Below are 16,395 nucleotides of genomic sequence, written 5' to 3'. Positions count from 1 at the left end.
CTCTATCTCGCCTCAGGACCTCGAAAGCAGAGTTTTGCTGGCTCTTTGTGTCCTTCCCCAACGTGGCTAGTGATTAAATCTTCCTTTTCTGCTTTCCCCTATGATTTGGCCTTTTTATCCCCTCACTGAGGACAAGCAGCCACACCTGACTTGGGGTTACAGGCTGTGACCCCCCCCCCAGCCAAGTTTGGTAACAGTGCCACGTGGAAAAGGGGATTCAGAAAACTGTATGGGAAGGATTTTTTAAATTATACCCATCGATGTGGGAGGCCATGCATGCAGCGAGTGGCACTGTTCCCAGTCAGTGTTCCCGAGGTCTAGGGTCAGCGTCGGGCCCTGGCATGCTGACTCTGCTGCAGTGGGTGGCCCCACACTTGAGTACCTAGACAGCATATGTGGGTTAGGGGAGTTAAGTAAAATGCAGACACAAAGCGATGGAGGGTGGGTGTGGGAGGAGCCACGGGGAGGAGCAAACGGTGACTATAATCAAAATTCCTGACATGGAATTCTCAAAGAAGTCCTAACATATGTACATATGTATATTTATTTAAATAGAAAGGCAGCCAAGCACATGCATGCATTTATCAACTGTTCTCCTTTTCCAACCATGGGTGTGATGCGACCGGCTCCTGTGACTTCCCATGTACGATGAGCTGTAACCTGCGTGCCCAATGAACATATCCTCCCTTAAGTCAGAGAATTTATCTCTGGAAGGAAGGAAGGAAGGAAGGAAGGAAGGAAGGAAGGAAGGAAGGAAGGAAGGAAGGAAGACACCTGGGATCCTGCTACCTCAGTGACTCCCTCTTGAGACTGATTATCAGAATTATCTTCCAGAATTATTGGAAAATTATTGGCCCTCCCCCGCGATAGCTTCCTTTTTAAAAGATATAACCCAGAATGACAGCTACACGCGTACAAATGTCTGTGTGTCGCTAGTGAAGTACACCGTGGACACGGCTGCCGCAAGCTCATTAGTAAGCACAGGGATGGCTGTGGACTTGGTACACGCACGACTCAGCGGACGGGAACTCGAGGGGATGGGAGGGCACGTACGCTGTAACTGGGCAGCTCGCAGCTGTTTCTTGAGCCGCTCTACTTCGTTCTTTAAGAACCTGATATGCCTCATCATGTTCTCGGGAGAGTCGATCTCCATGGAGATGTCTCTGGGCGATGGTGGGGCAGACACAGGCTGGTCTAGTTTCTCCTGTAGGATTCTTCACAGAAAAGGGGGGGAAAAAGAAGCAACAATGAGGAACAGTTTTCGGCAGAAGACTACTCAAGATTCAAGCTGAGAGCCGGCCTGAAAATCGTCCACAGGGCAGATCATTGCCTCTCTGCCCATCCTCAACTACAATTACCAAACAGAAGAATATCACTTCTTTTGTGTTTATTGTGCATTCATGTGCTGGTCCAGGCGCACAAGCGGCACCGGCAGGTGGGGATGAGAGGACATTCCTAGCATGGGTCTTCCCTTCTCCCATTTGCAAAAAGGCCTCTTCTCTGCTGCTAAGCAAGGTAAACTGGCCTGGGCTTCTGGGAATTCTCCTGCCTAAACCTCCCATCTCCCTTTAGGAGCACACTGGGATTACATGCATGGGCTAGTGTGCTCAGCTTTAAGTGGGTACTGGCAATCTGAACTCAAGTCTTCAGGCTTTGTTCAGCCATCATCCCGTTCCTTCTGCTCTTTGAGTGACCCCTGGCGGTCAATCATCACTGTAAAGTATGTAGATCATGTTTCTGGTTACTATGTCTAGAGTCCAGCAAACTAGCTGACAACATGTTAGCAAACTGGCTGTAGAGAATAAAGAAATTCTACTCAGCTGGCTGTTGGTGGTGCACGCCTTTAGTCCCAGCACTGCGGAGATAGAGGCAGGCGGGTCTCTGTGAGTTTGGAGCCAGCTTGTTTTATAAGAGCTAGTTCCAGGACAGGCTCCAAAGCAATACAGAGAAACCCTGCCTTGGGGACACACACACACACACACACACACACACACACACACACACACACACACACACACACAGAACAACAAAAACAAATCTTAAAAAAAAAAAGAAAGAAAAGAAAAAAAGAAAGAAAGAAATTCATTCTACTCTCTTGATGCTCTGGGTGAAATATAGGCACTGCTATGAATTGCCCTGGAGGACAAAGTTACTTAATAAACACTAGAGCTCATCATGGTAAAACCTAAGCAGAAGGTTTGGAAACTGGAGCCAATGATAAAATGTTAAAAATCCAAACCAAGTCAGAATTATTTGGTTAATGGCTGGTGTACCCAATTCCTTACCAATTATCATTATCAGATATAACTTAGAAAAGGCTCAACAACATTTTACCTATAAAATGACCATTTCCTACAGCTAAGTTCAGTAACAATACAATTATATGTACATAAAGCCTCCAATTGCATTCCAAACCAGCAGGCAAACTGCAACACTCTTTAACCACCTTTTATAAGCTGCTGGGGCTCCTGGGGTTTGCTTTATACTTCATTGTTTACCTCTCAGTTTGCCCAACTGCAAACTGACTTACCTGCAGTTCTAACCTAGTTGAGAAAATTAACAGGTAAATATGGTCAAAGTCACAAAATAACTTCACGATTCAATGTATCAGAACTGCTACCACAGTGCTGACTGATTACAACTGGAGGATTTCTCCTAACATAGAGTTCAAATCTTCACTCTTCTTAAGCCCTGTGGTTGGTCTGCTGTTTGTAATTCCATATATGAACTCACAACAGTGTGGAGCAGCACTTTAAAACCTAGGACACAGGCACAGGCTGTTGGGAGACAAACACAGGATTCTGGGGCAGCGAACTGATAATCACCTTAAAAGGAAACTTGCCTTTATCCCACACAAAGCTCCAAGACAACATCTTCCTGCCATTCTTAGAAGCTCTGTCCCTTCCAACCCCAGAGTACAGAGTGATCAAAAAACGAGGACCAAGGCAATCTGCAACAAGGCAATTTAGGAAGCATCCACAGCTGGTGTTGGGTGACACCTTATATCTGTGTATGTACACTGAACACACAAGTATTAAATATCCATAGGTATTTATTTACAGTGGGTTTTAAAGTAAATGGATAGCCATTTTTCTATTAAAAATCCCCCAACTAAGTAAATCCTACAGATGTGCATTAATTAACAGGTGAACTGGGGCACCACGGTTGATCCTGACTTGGCTGTGTAGCAACAAATGAAAAGAACCCCTACTTGAGGGAGGAGAAAAGCCAGGCGCAGAGCGGAGACAGCCATAGCAGTGATCAACATATATTTGGATGCTTGTTAAACAATTCAAATGTCCCAGTGCTATCCTTGTTAAGAGCCAGGAGCCCTCCAAACACACATGCCCTCAACGGGCGGACAGGCATGCAGGCATGCACACAAGCAAGGGCGAGCAAGGCTAAACAAACCTCTTTTCAGCTTCCAGCTTGTCCATCCTCTTCCACAGCCGATTCACCAGCGCCTCTTGTTCTTGCTCCAATGTGTTTTCCAGGTCAATCTTCTCCCGTCTCAACTAGAGGAAAAGGGAACAGCTTCACTGGGAATGCCAGGGCACTGGAGTGAGTACCCTTGACTGGCTCTCCCTGTGGACGTGGACGAGATGAGAGAGCGGGCACAACAGTTTTGGAATGACTGGGCACTAGATCAAACTAGTTCCTATAACTGTAACCACTTCAGCAAGACAGCCAACCCAGCGCTAATTCACCTCCAGCTCAAAAGGCTGCAAAGAGCAAGTAGGTACAATCGCAAACCTTGAGTCAATTATCTGGGTTCAAATCCCAGCTCCACCAATGGTCAGCGGGAAGAAAGGGAAGCTACAGAATGGGAATTCACCATTTGTAAAGGGTAAGTATAACTCTGGGTGATGAGTTTTAAGTGACTTGACTTAGGCATCACTAATAAGTGGCATTTAGAATCTTGAACTCAATATTTGGTTATTTGTTTTATCCTGTTCCAGCCATCTAGGGCTTAACTCCACAGAGGTCCCTATTCTTGCCCCCCCCTTTTTTTTTTTAATACAATGTCAGTATCTTGGTTGTAATAGACAATAGTTTTGTGAGATGTTATTAAATTTCATTCACTTTTTTGGCCAAAATACCTTATTACAAAAATAAGGGGGCTTCACCATGATACCTTTGCACACACAGGTAAAATGCATTGACAGTAAACACAACAGCCCCATCACCCTCCTCTTATCTCCCCCATTCTTGTCTGTTTTGTTCATTAATGAATCCTAAGTGTCTACATTCAGGACTTCAGTAAAAATTATTATTATTATTATATGGACAAGCAGCGAATGAGCCAGGATCATACATCAAACAAAATATTTCATTTGCATGGCGAAATGTGACTTTAAAGAACAACAGCTCAAGGGTACCAAGCAGGGAGGAAGTGGGATCAGGGTACTTCAGAAGTACTTGGTGACACAGCATGGAGCGTCTTGAGGTCCCAGGGTATCTTGACTGGCAGGTATGACTGGCTTTCATCTCCAAAAAATACAAAAATGCTGGGTCATCTGTAATTACCTCCCCTATGCCCTCTTCAGGTTTTGTTTGTTTTAAACTCAGAGTTCCCATAACTGGTATCATCTCACCCACAGACAAATCTCTACGTATCAGGCAGAGTCCCCACTCCAGCCCACCCTCTGCCACAGGGTACTCTGCGGCCCCCAGGACCCACCCATATAGCTGATCAGCACAGAGCTCATTTGAAAAGCTCTCCCTAATTAAGTCTTCCAGTGGCATTGCCCCATGCTTCACCAGTATTCAGCTGCTCTATTCCTCGCTTCGGGGTTAATTAACATCAGACGGAGAGCCCTATTATATTCCCCCATTAAACCCGGAACTTCCTCAGAGGATGAACAGGGTGTGGAAGTGTTCCTGAGTCGTGAGATTCCCCCAGCTTGTCAGGCTTGTGTCTGGGGAGTTCAGAAAGGGCAGGGGGGCCAGCTACACTGTGCCTCCCTCTCTCATTGTTCATTTGCCTATTAGAGCAGGCTGAGAGAACCCGTAAGCCCAGCACTCAGAGGCTGAGATGCACAATAAAATAAAATAGAGGCCTCATACTTGGGAGAGGCAGGGAAAAGGGATGCCCAGTACAACCCAATACAACTCCACTTTCACATCAGGCTCAACTGTGAGGCTCACAAAAGTTCTCCTAATCCACTTTGCAACGGTTTAGTCTCAGCACAATTTCATCAGTACCACTAAGAGAAAATACACTCTGAACTCCAAAGATCAGACCCCCTCAAGTAAAATGTGGAAAGCAGCCTGTTAGAACTCAGACATTACTAATCTATCAGACATTACGAACCTAGGCATCACAAAAGAAGCTGAAGGGAAGACTTCCCTACAAGTGGAACAGACACAAAGTCTATTGGAATGAAGCACCTCTCAAAGTGACCTGGGGACCAACGGGATGGCTCAGTGGACCAAGGTGCTTGCTACCAAGCATGGTAACCCGAGTTTGCTCCTCGGAAACCACAGCACAGAACTGACTTCTACAGACTTTTTGTGTGACCTCTACACACATGCCATGGCACATAGCATCTCCCCACAAATAAATAATTGTAATTTCTTTAAAAAGAGAGGGAAGAAAAAAGCACTAAGCAGGCTGGGAGCTGATTCAGTAGATGAACTACTTACTATGCAAGATTGAGGATGTTCATTTGCATCCCCACTCACTATTCACATGGCGTGAGCAGTCCACCTGTAGTCCCATGCTCTGGCTGGGACAAGCTGGCTGGCTAGACTGACCAAATGAGCAGGTTCCAGACTCAGTGACAGAGCCTACCTCAAAGTGGAATGTGACCAGAGAAGACGCTCCAAGTCCTTTCAGAGAGGTTATAGCTGAAGGTCACACTAGCTCAGCCCACTCCTACCACCAGTGCTTTTAATACCATCTATGACCAGGAGGTGTCCATAGTGCTGACCTACTGGCAGGTCAGAACCACCTGGGAAAATAAAAGCACTGTATTTAGTTAGAAATGGCCAATGCTAATCAGGACTTCACAGTGTGTGGACTTCACCGCTGGAGCTGAGACTGCCAAAGGTCTTGCCTCATTCCATCGCACTTCCCTTCTCTATAAACTAATCCAACCTTTGCATATGCATCAGAAGAAAGTACCTGAGAGGATTCATGAGGGGGACACAGCAGCTGCTGACAGTGCAGAGTAGCCTGGAGGCATACCCTTCACAGATTAAACCTGTCCCTGCAGCCTCTGCTGCTTTCTGGGTGATTACTCTGCCCAGACAATGCTCCGTTTGGCAGGGAATGCCTCTGATTTGGGCCCTTGCCTTCCAGAAAACAATCCTTAAAAAACAAAGCATCCAGTCCATTTGTATTAGTCTAGATTAAGACACTGACACTGGCCCCCACCCTGTTATCTGATCAACCAATCAGCAACTGCTTTCAGAACTAAGGTCCTGAGGTATCCCCTGGGCTCACACATACAAGCTTCGAAGTGCCAACCAATAAAAAGTAAGAGGAGGGGAAGGGTGGCTAACTTTCAAGTCCCAGAGGTTCCAACCATCACTAAAGGTCAGTTATGTACTCTAGAAGATGAAAATGTCTCTGCACTGAGGGGGAATGGGATGGAGGAGTGGGGTGAGTGTGTTGAATGAACTATGTAGCATGATAAACAGTCCACTGGAAGAAATGGTCATCTCTTTTCCATTTCCTGCCTTACCAATTTTTTAAAATGAGCATCTGTTTTTGTCATTAAAAAAAAAAAATTAAAGGCACCTAATGTTAGAAATCTGCAATTTCACAATAGAAACAATCCAGCAATAGCAATCTGGCAATAAATTGGTGTTAATTTATGTGTATTAGGCATCCTTAAGGGGATCAATCACTTCCTACAAGGACAAAGGTGAGAAAAGGCTCACCTCTCTAGGAGCTATCAAGAGAGCCCCAAGTCAAGCTTTATAATACAACCTACATCTCCTAAAAGTAGTTCTTCTAAAACAGTGGTTTTCAACCTGTGGGTCATGACCCCTTGGTGGAGTTTCAAATGGCCCTTTTACAGAGGTCACCGAAGACCATCAGAAAACACAGATATTTACATTATGATTCATAACAGTGGCAAAATTAGTTATGAAGTAGCAACAAAAATAATTTTATGGTTGGGGGTCACCACAACATGAATTTAATAAAGGGTGGCGGCATTCCGAAGGTTGAGAATCATTGTGCTAAAAATCCACCTGCCTCTGCCTCCCAAATGCTGGGATTAAAACCATGGGCCACAGCACCCATTGGGATCTTTGACATCAGTACTCTATTACACAAGCTGGTACACTACTAGTTCATAGCTCTCCAGGACTGTTTTTCCTTTTTGACCAAGTAATTTCTATGATGGGAAGCAGCCTGAAAACCACTGGGCACGTGTCCTTTAGCTATGTTAAAAACTCGGCCGAGGGGCTAGAGAGATGGCTCAATGCTAAAAGCCCTGAGTTCAGTGTCCAGCACCCATACCTGATGGCTCACAACCCCCATGTCGTCAGCTTCAGGGGATCCATAGCCCTATTGAGGCCCCCTCAGTGACTCCACACAAAAGCATGTACACATAAATAACACAGATTTAAATCTAAAAAACAAAAAGCCAGTGGACAAGTCCTTACAGAAACGGACCTGCGACTGTTCATTTACTGTTGGGGGAGGTTTGGCAGTTAAAGGACCACTCAGGAGTTGGTTCTCTGTTCACCATAAGGTCTAGGGCTCAAACTCAGGTCCATCAGGCTTGGTGGCAAGCTCTCTTACCCAGAAGCAATCTTGCTAGCCCTAAAATAATGTTCTTTTAGAAAATAAAACCAAAGAAACTTCTTGAGATGTACTGTATCCAAAATGCAAGTTTCCTTAAAATGAAACCATTTATTATCGCCACAACCCACTGCCCCATGCGGGGTTGAGTTTAGCCATTCATTCATTTTCTGTGAGCACACTGCTCAAAAAAGTCTTCTCTCAGTCAACCAACAGTCAGCAGGATCTCAGCAGGTTCCTGGTACATTTCAAATGATAAGCAGCAATCTCAGGATGGGGGCTCTGGATTTTAAAGCCTTCACCACAGTACCCTAGTGTCACTGATTTGACCCTGAGGGCCTGATCGTTCAGTGTACATCATTGGATGATAAGATATTCATTCACCAGACTGCTGTTAAGGTCCATCATGTAATACCATCATGTAATACCACCTGTGTGAACTGACCCACGTGCAAAATATACGAGGTTAAACAAGGAGGACCACAGTGGAGTTTTTGTACTTAATTGAAATGCTATTGTATCAGAGGCCAGGTGTCCCTTACAAGTGCCACAGGACACATACCTCTCTTAACTGACAGCGGTGCTCAAAGACCTCTCAGTTGACACTGTGACATCCCAGCAGCTCACAATGATGAAACAGATGAAGTGACAGAGCCGTCAAGGCTTCTTGAGAGAAGGTAATGACCCCAGTTCATCTAGACGCAGGCACAAAATCCTACGTATTCTTCAGCATGGTTGGAGTGGGTATGACTCTTGTACCCAAGCTTTGGAATTAACTGACACAGTGCCAAAGATCTGCTGTCAACCAATTTTGAAATGAAATACTCACTACTGCCTTTAGGAAAAGGAAGACGAGAAGAGGAGAGGAAGATGAAGAAAAACTGCACACAGCAGCTGGGCGTGCATGTGGAAATATAGACGCTGTCCTGGTAATATTTTTGTGTATCTTCTGTACTTGTTTTCCAGATTTTCTTGGGAGAGGTAGGGATTGTCATTACAATGCAAACGTTTTGAGTTTAAAAAGAGGCTTTGAAACTTCCATAATTTGGGAGTAATGTTTGAAATTGAGTTTCAAAATGTGTGTATGGAGGCCACAGGATTTTATCGCCCGTAACACAGGAGGAAGCTCAAGGAATGAAGGTTATTCTTCTGCTCTTCGTGCTTTCAAAACACAAAACCACAGGTACCAACAGTCCCCTTACAACAGGCCCCTCCAGCTGCTGGAATCTTCAAGGACAGTTGTGAATGGGACAATAACAAACCTTGTCTGGTTCTCATTGCTGTCGCATTAAGATATACTTTGTTCTCCAACAATGAAAAAAGCCAAGGACTTTACTCTCATGTAAGACACAGGGACATGCCACAAACACACTGACCTCTGGGTGACTCACCAGTGAGTCAACTTACACTACAGAACACGTACTCTGGTGGCTGTGTGTTTGAGTCATGTGTGGGGTGTCAGTTTGGTTTTTATTGTGAACCAATTACCTTTCAGACAACATAAAAGGTGTTTTGTAGCACACAAAGAACCCGGATTCTAAGAGCAAGAATCCCCATTTTAAACTTAAGTGAATGATCATCAGTCTTGGAGAGGGACTGGTAGGAGAGCAGGTAGGTTGGTCAGTAGGGGCACTTAACCGGAAGAGGGTTTGATGAAGAAGGGCTGGAGGGCAGGGAGCCGGGAGCAGGAATCTGGGGTGGTAGGGAGGAGGAGGTTCACAGAAGCAGAGGGACTAATAGAGATGAGGGTGGTCAACAGGGATTAAAGGAAGATACACAGGTATGCAGAAGAGGGTAATCAGAATGCCATGTATGCAGGCATGAAACTGCCAAGTCACAAAATCAATAAAAAAATATAATGAAAACGAAATCTTTTCCCAAGTCTCTGACTCAGTCATACTGGCCTATGTAGTTTTCTGCAGCTGTAGATGGCACAGGACATGACACTAGGCACTGTCCTCAGAGTTACCTGCTGGGACTAGGAACAGAGGTTAACACCATGGGGACACTGTTAGCACGGAGGTCTGGGCAGGCTCTGTGACAGCTAAATGATTCACTGCTAATGACGAGCTTATGCCCTCAAAATCCAGTTGCCACAGCCGGTGTCTCTCCACACCCTGTGAGGGAGGAAGGACTCCTTTATCACCTTTACTAGTGTGTCTACTGTCAGCATGGCTGTGCAGGGTCTGCTGACACTGGCTTGGCTGCCTATTCTCACACTTATGCCTGCCAGGACATCTGCTCCCCTGAACAAGGCTGGGCGTGGGTGTCTCCCCAGCTCGTCTGGGTCTGTCTTTTTCTGCCTTCATCTCAGTGTGTCCCAGTCTCCTCTGCTGCCTGGTGGCTGCTTTGTCCAAGGCAGGCTTCCACCCAGCACTTAATGACCACTGGGAACCACGTGTCATCGCAGAACAAGGTTCCAGGACAGGAAACTCCTGTCACCTTTCCTGGGAGGCTGTGACAAATGTGACAGACATGAATTCATATAAAACCATGCCATCTAATTAGCACAACTGAGGTACAGGCAAAACCAAAGTCCAAGGAGACAGGCCACAGGACCTATAAGGACAGAAACCTCAGAAAGTGAAGTGTGGGTGAACAGGCTGTGATGGGGTGAGATGTCTGTTGTTCCTGTTCCTGGAAAATGGGTAGCTTCAAATACCCAAAGGGACAAGCAACAACTTGTTTTAGGATTTGTTTTATTATGTGCGATCACATTTAGGTCTGTGTGGATGTAGGGGCATTCATGTGTAGGTGTCCATAGAGGCCAGAGTGAGAGGCTCAGGTGTTTGTGAGTCAGCTGCCTCATGTGGGTGATGGGATTTGAACTCAGTCCTCTGGATTAAGCAGTAAGGACTGCTGACCATCTATCTCTCCAGCTCAATAACCTCCACTGTTTACTGGCAGCTGCTGTGATACTTGTCACTGGGAATGTGATCTTGAGGTCAGCACAGTGTCTGCCCTTCTTGACATTCTAGGGAGCTTACGATATAGAAACAACTGAGCCAAGTGTGGAATGTTACAAGAAGCCTGGACAACATGTACAGATCCCCGGCTCACTCACTGAAGGACAGACTGGGAGGTCTGATGAGCACGGAAGACAGTGGTCTAGGCAGAGGAAACAAGCCCAAGAAAGTTCTGGAAACAGCAAAGCTTCTGACACACCCGAGCATGCTTTTCCACGGGCAGGTCACAGCCTGTTGCCGGATTGTGAAATGGGTTTCATCTTTTGTGACCCACATCTTCCAAAACTGAAGCAGGATTGAAGAATCACTACTTAGTGCCCGAGAGCCTATCTTCTCAAATTCACCCTAGTCACTCACACACGATGACACACTGGGCCCTGCGCTGGGCTAATTGTGAACTGAGTCCTCCTTCAGAGGAGTGAGAGACGGTCCATCTACATGGATCATGAAGGAGGCAGGGGTGGGGGTAGGGGCAGTAAATAAATACTCCCCGAAACCTGCAAACTAGATATTATGCCTGTTTCACACAAAAGGGTCAAAACTATAGGCCTGGGGTCATAGGCCTCATTCCAGAAGGGATGGGGGAATGGATGCCAGGGAAACTGCTGGAAGTTACTTTGGCTGAAGAACTGGCATTATAGTTGCTAATGAAATCAAATGACTATATCAACCCAGAGTCCACCCTTCCCATATGGATTTTCAGAGAGTAGAGACAACTCACACAAGAAAACACTCAAAATCTAATGGAGTTACATGGGGCCAATTGAGGGAGGGAGGGAGGAAGAGAGGGAAGGAGGGAGAGAGGGAGGGAGGGAGGGCAGGCATTTGAACCAATGCAGGCAACTGTGTGTTGTTCGAATGTGAGCTAAATCACATGACTGAACTTATACCATGACTGAACTTACACCACTATTTTCCTGTTTTGGTGATGGGGGAGATCCTTCTGTATTCTGTTAATATATGCCTCTCTTATTGGTTGGTGAATAAAACACTGATTGGGGAGAGAGCCAGAGAGATGCCATGAAGCTGCCGAAGGAGTAACGTGCTAGAGCATTCTCTGGTAAGGCCATGTAGCATTACATCATTAATAGTTATGGGTTAATAATTGAGAGAGAGAGAGAGAGAGAGAGAGAGAGAGAGAGAGAGAGAGAGAGAGCACCAGTAAAATGCCTGAGCCATTGGCCAAACAGTTTATAATTAATACAAGACCCTGTGTGTTTATTTGGGTCTAAATGGCTGTGGGGCCAGGAGGAACAGAACCTCCATCTACACTTAGTTACTTGAGTGTCTATGCTGGGTATTGGATAGCCACTGATTCTCTCTTTCTCTGATCATTTTGTGTTCCTGTAACAAAATACCCAACACTAGGGAATGATGCATATTTATTCAGCATACAGTTTCAGAAGCTCAAAGACCAAGACTGGGTTCAGTTCTAAAGAGGCTTGCATCTCAACCTGATGTGTAGCATCACAGAATGATACTGGATAGAGAGATAGGAAAGCAGAGATTGACCTCAGTCTTTCTCCAACCAGAAGCACACTATTCTGAAGGCATCAGTGCCCACAGTGCCCTAATTCCTTCATTAGCAGAACCACACTGCCGCACTGTTTGGCCATATCCAAAGCACTGCACTTCTCATGACACAGTTTTCTGATCAGAGTGTGGAGATGGGGAGCTGGGCTTTACTTAACAATCTACTTGTGACTTGCCTGGTAGACAGGTGAGGACGTTCTTACCTAGCTGACAGTTAAACACTTTTGGATCAAGGTTTTTTTTGTTTTTTTTGTTTTTTAAGACACAGAAAAAAATAACAACAAGAACCTTCTAAATGTTACTGCCACCTGAGAAAATTCAAATAGCAAGCAAGAGACTTACAGTGATGAAGCTGTCCAGCAAAGACCTACTGAGAAGCATTCACAGGCAATGGGCAGTGTTTGCTAACAAGTATGTTAGTCAGACCAGTCCAGTTTAATACTGTGTTCAGTAAGGACCTCGCAGGTTTCCATTATTTCCAGCATCTGTTCAAATGCCTGCTTATAAATTCTCTTTGACATTAGCATTTAGAACATGAAGTAAACCCTAAATGGACAGTCAGGAACTTTGTGGGCTGTCTGAACAGATAGAAGTTGCATTCCCCAGGGGACAAAAACCATACTCTCTTGTCTAACAGCAGACAGGGGACAATGCCCTCACCTGTCATGTGTGACCCGTGTAACAGGAGAAAGCTTTGGTACCCCTCTCTGATTCTGTCTGTGAGAAGGAAACCCAAGTAGGCTGGGCCACTGACAGGCCAAACTCATCTATCGCTAAGGAGCGAGTCCCAAGAGCCTTCACCTCTATAGATTGGTCTGGAGGAGGTGCAACAGGAATGAGAGGATACTGCCACTGCTTCTGGAAGCAGATCTAATGTCTCAGGTCCCCACAGGGTTTGAGGATGACATTTATCTTCCCAACAACACGGCCTTTCAACTATGAATTCATACGTTGCAACAAAAGCAGCAGCAGCAGCAGCAGCTTTGATGGGTTCAGAAGCCTTATTCATGTGGCTCCCACCTTCCCCTGCCTCAGTGGCTCTGCATCTCAGAGAAGACCAAACACTACTCATTAACCTGTCACAAGGAGGCCCCAACTTTCAATGTGATCAGTTGACAGCAAGGGCCTCCTAGAGGCAAGGTTAAGTGTGGCCTCCAGAAGGGGGAGCCCAAGAACACATGGCCAGGTAATCTCTGCTTATGAAGAACAAGGAGGCACCTCTTAAAAACTATCACATTCCAAGCTGCACCTTCAAATAAACACAGCACACACAACCAACACCAAGTTCTGCAGAACACCTTCCAAGAGCCCTTCCTCGGGTTCAATCCACCAAGTGAAAATCATGCTAAAACTATGTTTTGTACAAGTTCTAATAGTAACCTAGCAATTTTCATTCCTAGGCAGGGTTAAGGCCATAAAAGTGAGGGTTTCTTGCCATTCACACGGGGGTTGGGGGACACCCAAAAAAGCTGTACACAATTTTTTATAAAACACTGTAACAACCCAAACATCCATTAGATGAGTGGATAAGAAAGATGTGGTATCCCACATACAGTGGAAAATTATTTGGCCAGAACGGGGATAAAGTGGGCAGACATAGAACACTATGCTAAACGAAAGGTATGTGTCTCAAAACCCCACATTCTTCATGTCTACAGTCCAGCGCTTAAAGGGAGTGGGACAGATAGGTGGAGGGTACAGAGCTTCTGTTTGATTCCATGGGGCAGTTCTAAGTTAACTTGATGATGACGGAGGTGACACAATTGTTACACTTGATTAGAACTCTTGTCTAAATGGGGAAGGGGCGGGCAGCAGCTTGGGCTAGTTGTTGATGGCCCACTTAGCATGCAAGATGCCCTGGGTTTGACTCCCTGGGTTAGAAACTGGCAGCAGGAAGACCAAACCTTCAAAGTCACCCTCAGCTGCAACAGTGAGTTTGAAGCCAGCCTGGCCTAAATGAGATCCTGTCTTCAAAAACAGAAACAGAAGCAAAACCAAAACAGAGGAACCAGATTCACACCTGGTTCCTTTCATATCAATAGCAGGCCCTGAACACACACACACACACACACACACACACACACACACACACACACACACACACACACAGAGAGAGAGAGAGAGAGAGAGAGAGAGAGAGAAAGAGAGAGAGAGAGAGAGAGAGTGCTGTTTTCTAACAGGTAAATGACAGCTCTCTTATGCTCAAAGCAACACTGATGACAGCTCTGCCTAACCATGGTGTGTATATGGGGCCATAGGAGAGAGCACCCCAAACAGTGACCAACTGTCAGGAAAAACAAAGGTGCCCAAGATTGAAGGTAACAGACCTTGCATAGCACATTAACAGCACACACCATGCCAAGCCAACAGATGGCATAGCACCCCACCCAGATACACAGAGACAATCACTGAGCTGACCACAGAGCTGCTCAGGTGATGCCCCAGTGGCTCAGCAGAAACCAGAACATACCACCAAACCCTGGCGAAGACAACATGCAGTGTAAAAAGATGCAGTATAGTTCTTCACACTTAACCACTGAGACCTACCCACACCCCTGCCAGAGGCATTTTAGACAATGTTACATTTCTCCACTTTAATTAACATTACCTTGACATACCTCATCTCAAATTCCCTTCTACCAAGAAGCTCTGCAAGGCACACTGCTGGACCCTTTCCTAGTAAATTGCAAGCTGGCAGACCAAATGTGTACCTTGGGCTGTTCCTTAAGCCTGCCAAGAGACTAGAGCTTGAAAGCCAGTGGGTATGACCATTCTTGCTCCAATCTCAACTTCACACCCCCTTTTCATGCAAGTTCCTCTGAGATTGAAACATTCCATCCTGTAGTGAAGATAAACAACTCAAAATAGCCCCAGAAAGGCCTCCTGAAACTGACCAGATTCATTAGAGCCCTCCCGGTCAGAGCCAGCAAATAAAACAGAGCCCCTCCTCAGACTCAAGGAAGCAAAGTTACAAAGAAGACTTGAGACCACACCAGCTGCTTAGAAGAAACAGAAACTCGCCACCTGCCTGGGATAAGTCTGAACTAAGGACACTCTCCAAACCTGTTGAGCTGCCTGTAGGCTCTCTGCAACATTCTCCAGGTTTCTGGCTTTTGTGAGCTGTCACCCATGCTGGGATAGGCCTTGGTGTCAGAGTCTTTTGAGTCATTTCTGTTCCTATAATCCCCCACCCATATTCCTGGAAGAAACCTCACTCACTGGTTCACCAAGTTGGACTTTGGTGGTGTCCATATTTTGGTCTTCTGGACCCTATCAGAGGTGAGTAGGCATGTATGCTGTGTCTCCCTTGGAAAAGTTGTGTCAAACAATACCCCCTTTTCCCTACCTCCCCAAGGCCTGAGGGATCACAGCCTTTTCCTGCTGATGCTAGCTTACTTTCTCCACCTTGGGGCCAATTCGACACCTGGGGAAGGGGGTCATAGCTTATGAACACATTATCAGGCAGAAGCTGCTTAAAATACAGACGACCAACATCCTAACTTCCCAGTGTATTCTGCAAAATACTGATACTGTGAGACTCTTATTGAGCTGCCTGGGTGTCCCTCAGTTAAATGGTCTAGATGCCTGGGACCTCTATCATGGATTAAGACACAAATCTTTAAAGGTTTACCTTGCAGAACCGCCTGTCTACCTCTGTAATCAGTAGGTAAACACTGGAACAAAATGTTTTAAAACTGGGGAAATAAGTCTTCTAAAACATTGTATCTACACTTCAAAGCTTATTAGCAGGAACAGAATACTCTAGATATACTTAGGAAATAAGCAGCGCTTGGAAACCAAATTTAACATGGAAGGGATGAGGGCATTTTTTAAAGAAAATCATTCAGCCCCACAAAACCCAAGAACAATCGGTCCCCTCCTTAGACACCTTTGTGTAGGAAGTATGTGAAAAACACAAGGAAAAGAAGTCACTGTTGGCTGAAAATGCCTCTCATTCCCACACTGGCTTCAACTCAAGTAAACTGTTAACAACTAGAGCTACAGAGTAACAGACAAAATGCATGAGGGAGGACAATCAGAAAAGACATACAGTTCCACAGATGTCAGAGGGCTAACACAAGTGTAGCTAAATCATTACATAATACTCAACAGCTGCAGGATGGAGCCGGAACAGGC

At 45.6% G+C, this 16,395-nt stretch overlaps 1 protein-coding gene across 1 annotated transcript in view; it reads right to left on the bottom strand.

Moving 5' to 3' along the window:
- The window catches only part of Ccdc6 (coiled-coil domain containing 6), a 96,035-nt gene that overhangs the window by 21,971 nt on the left and 57,669 nt on the right, over nt 1–16,395 (bottom strand). Inside the window, exons 4-5 of the mRNA XM_051186881.1 lie at nt 3,412–3,515; nt 1,054–1,214 (exon numbers count right to left, since the gene is read on the bottom strand). Of these exons, the coding sequence (XP_051042838.1) occupies nt 1,054–1,214; nt 3,412–3,515 (265 nt within the window). The remainder of the gene's footprint in view (nt 1–1,053; nt 1,215–3,411; nt 3,516–16,395) is intronic.

This window comes from Phodopus roborovskii, unplaced genomic scaffold (assembly GCF_943737965.1).
Source record: "Phodopus roborovskii unplaced genomic scaffold, PHOROB, whole genome shotgun sequence".
Lineage (NCBI taxonomy): Eukaryota > Metazoa > Chordata > Mammalia > Rodentia > Cricetidae > Phodopus > Phodopus roborovskii.
The sequence above is the reverse complement of the archived record's forward strand: the minus strand, read 5'-3'. Positions and strand labels throughout refer to the sequence as shown.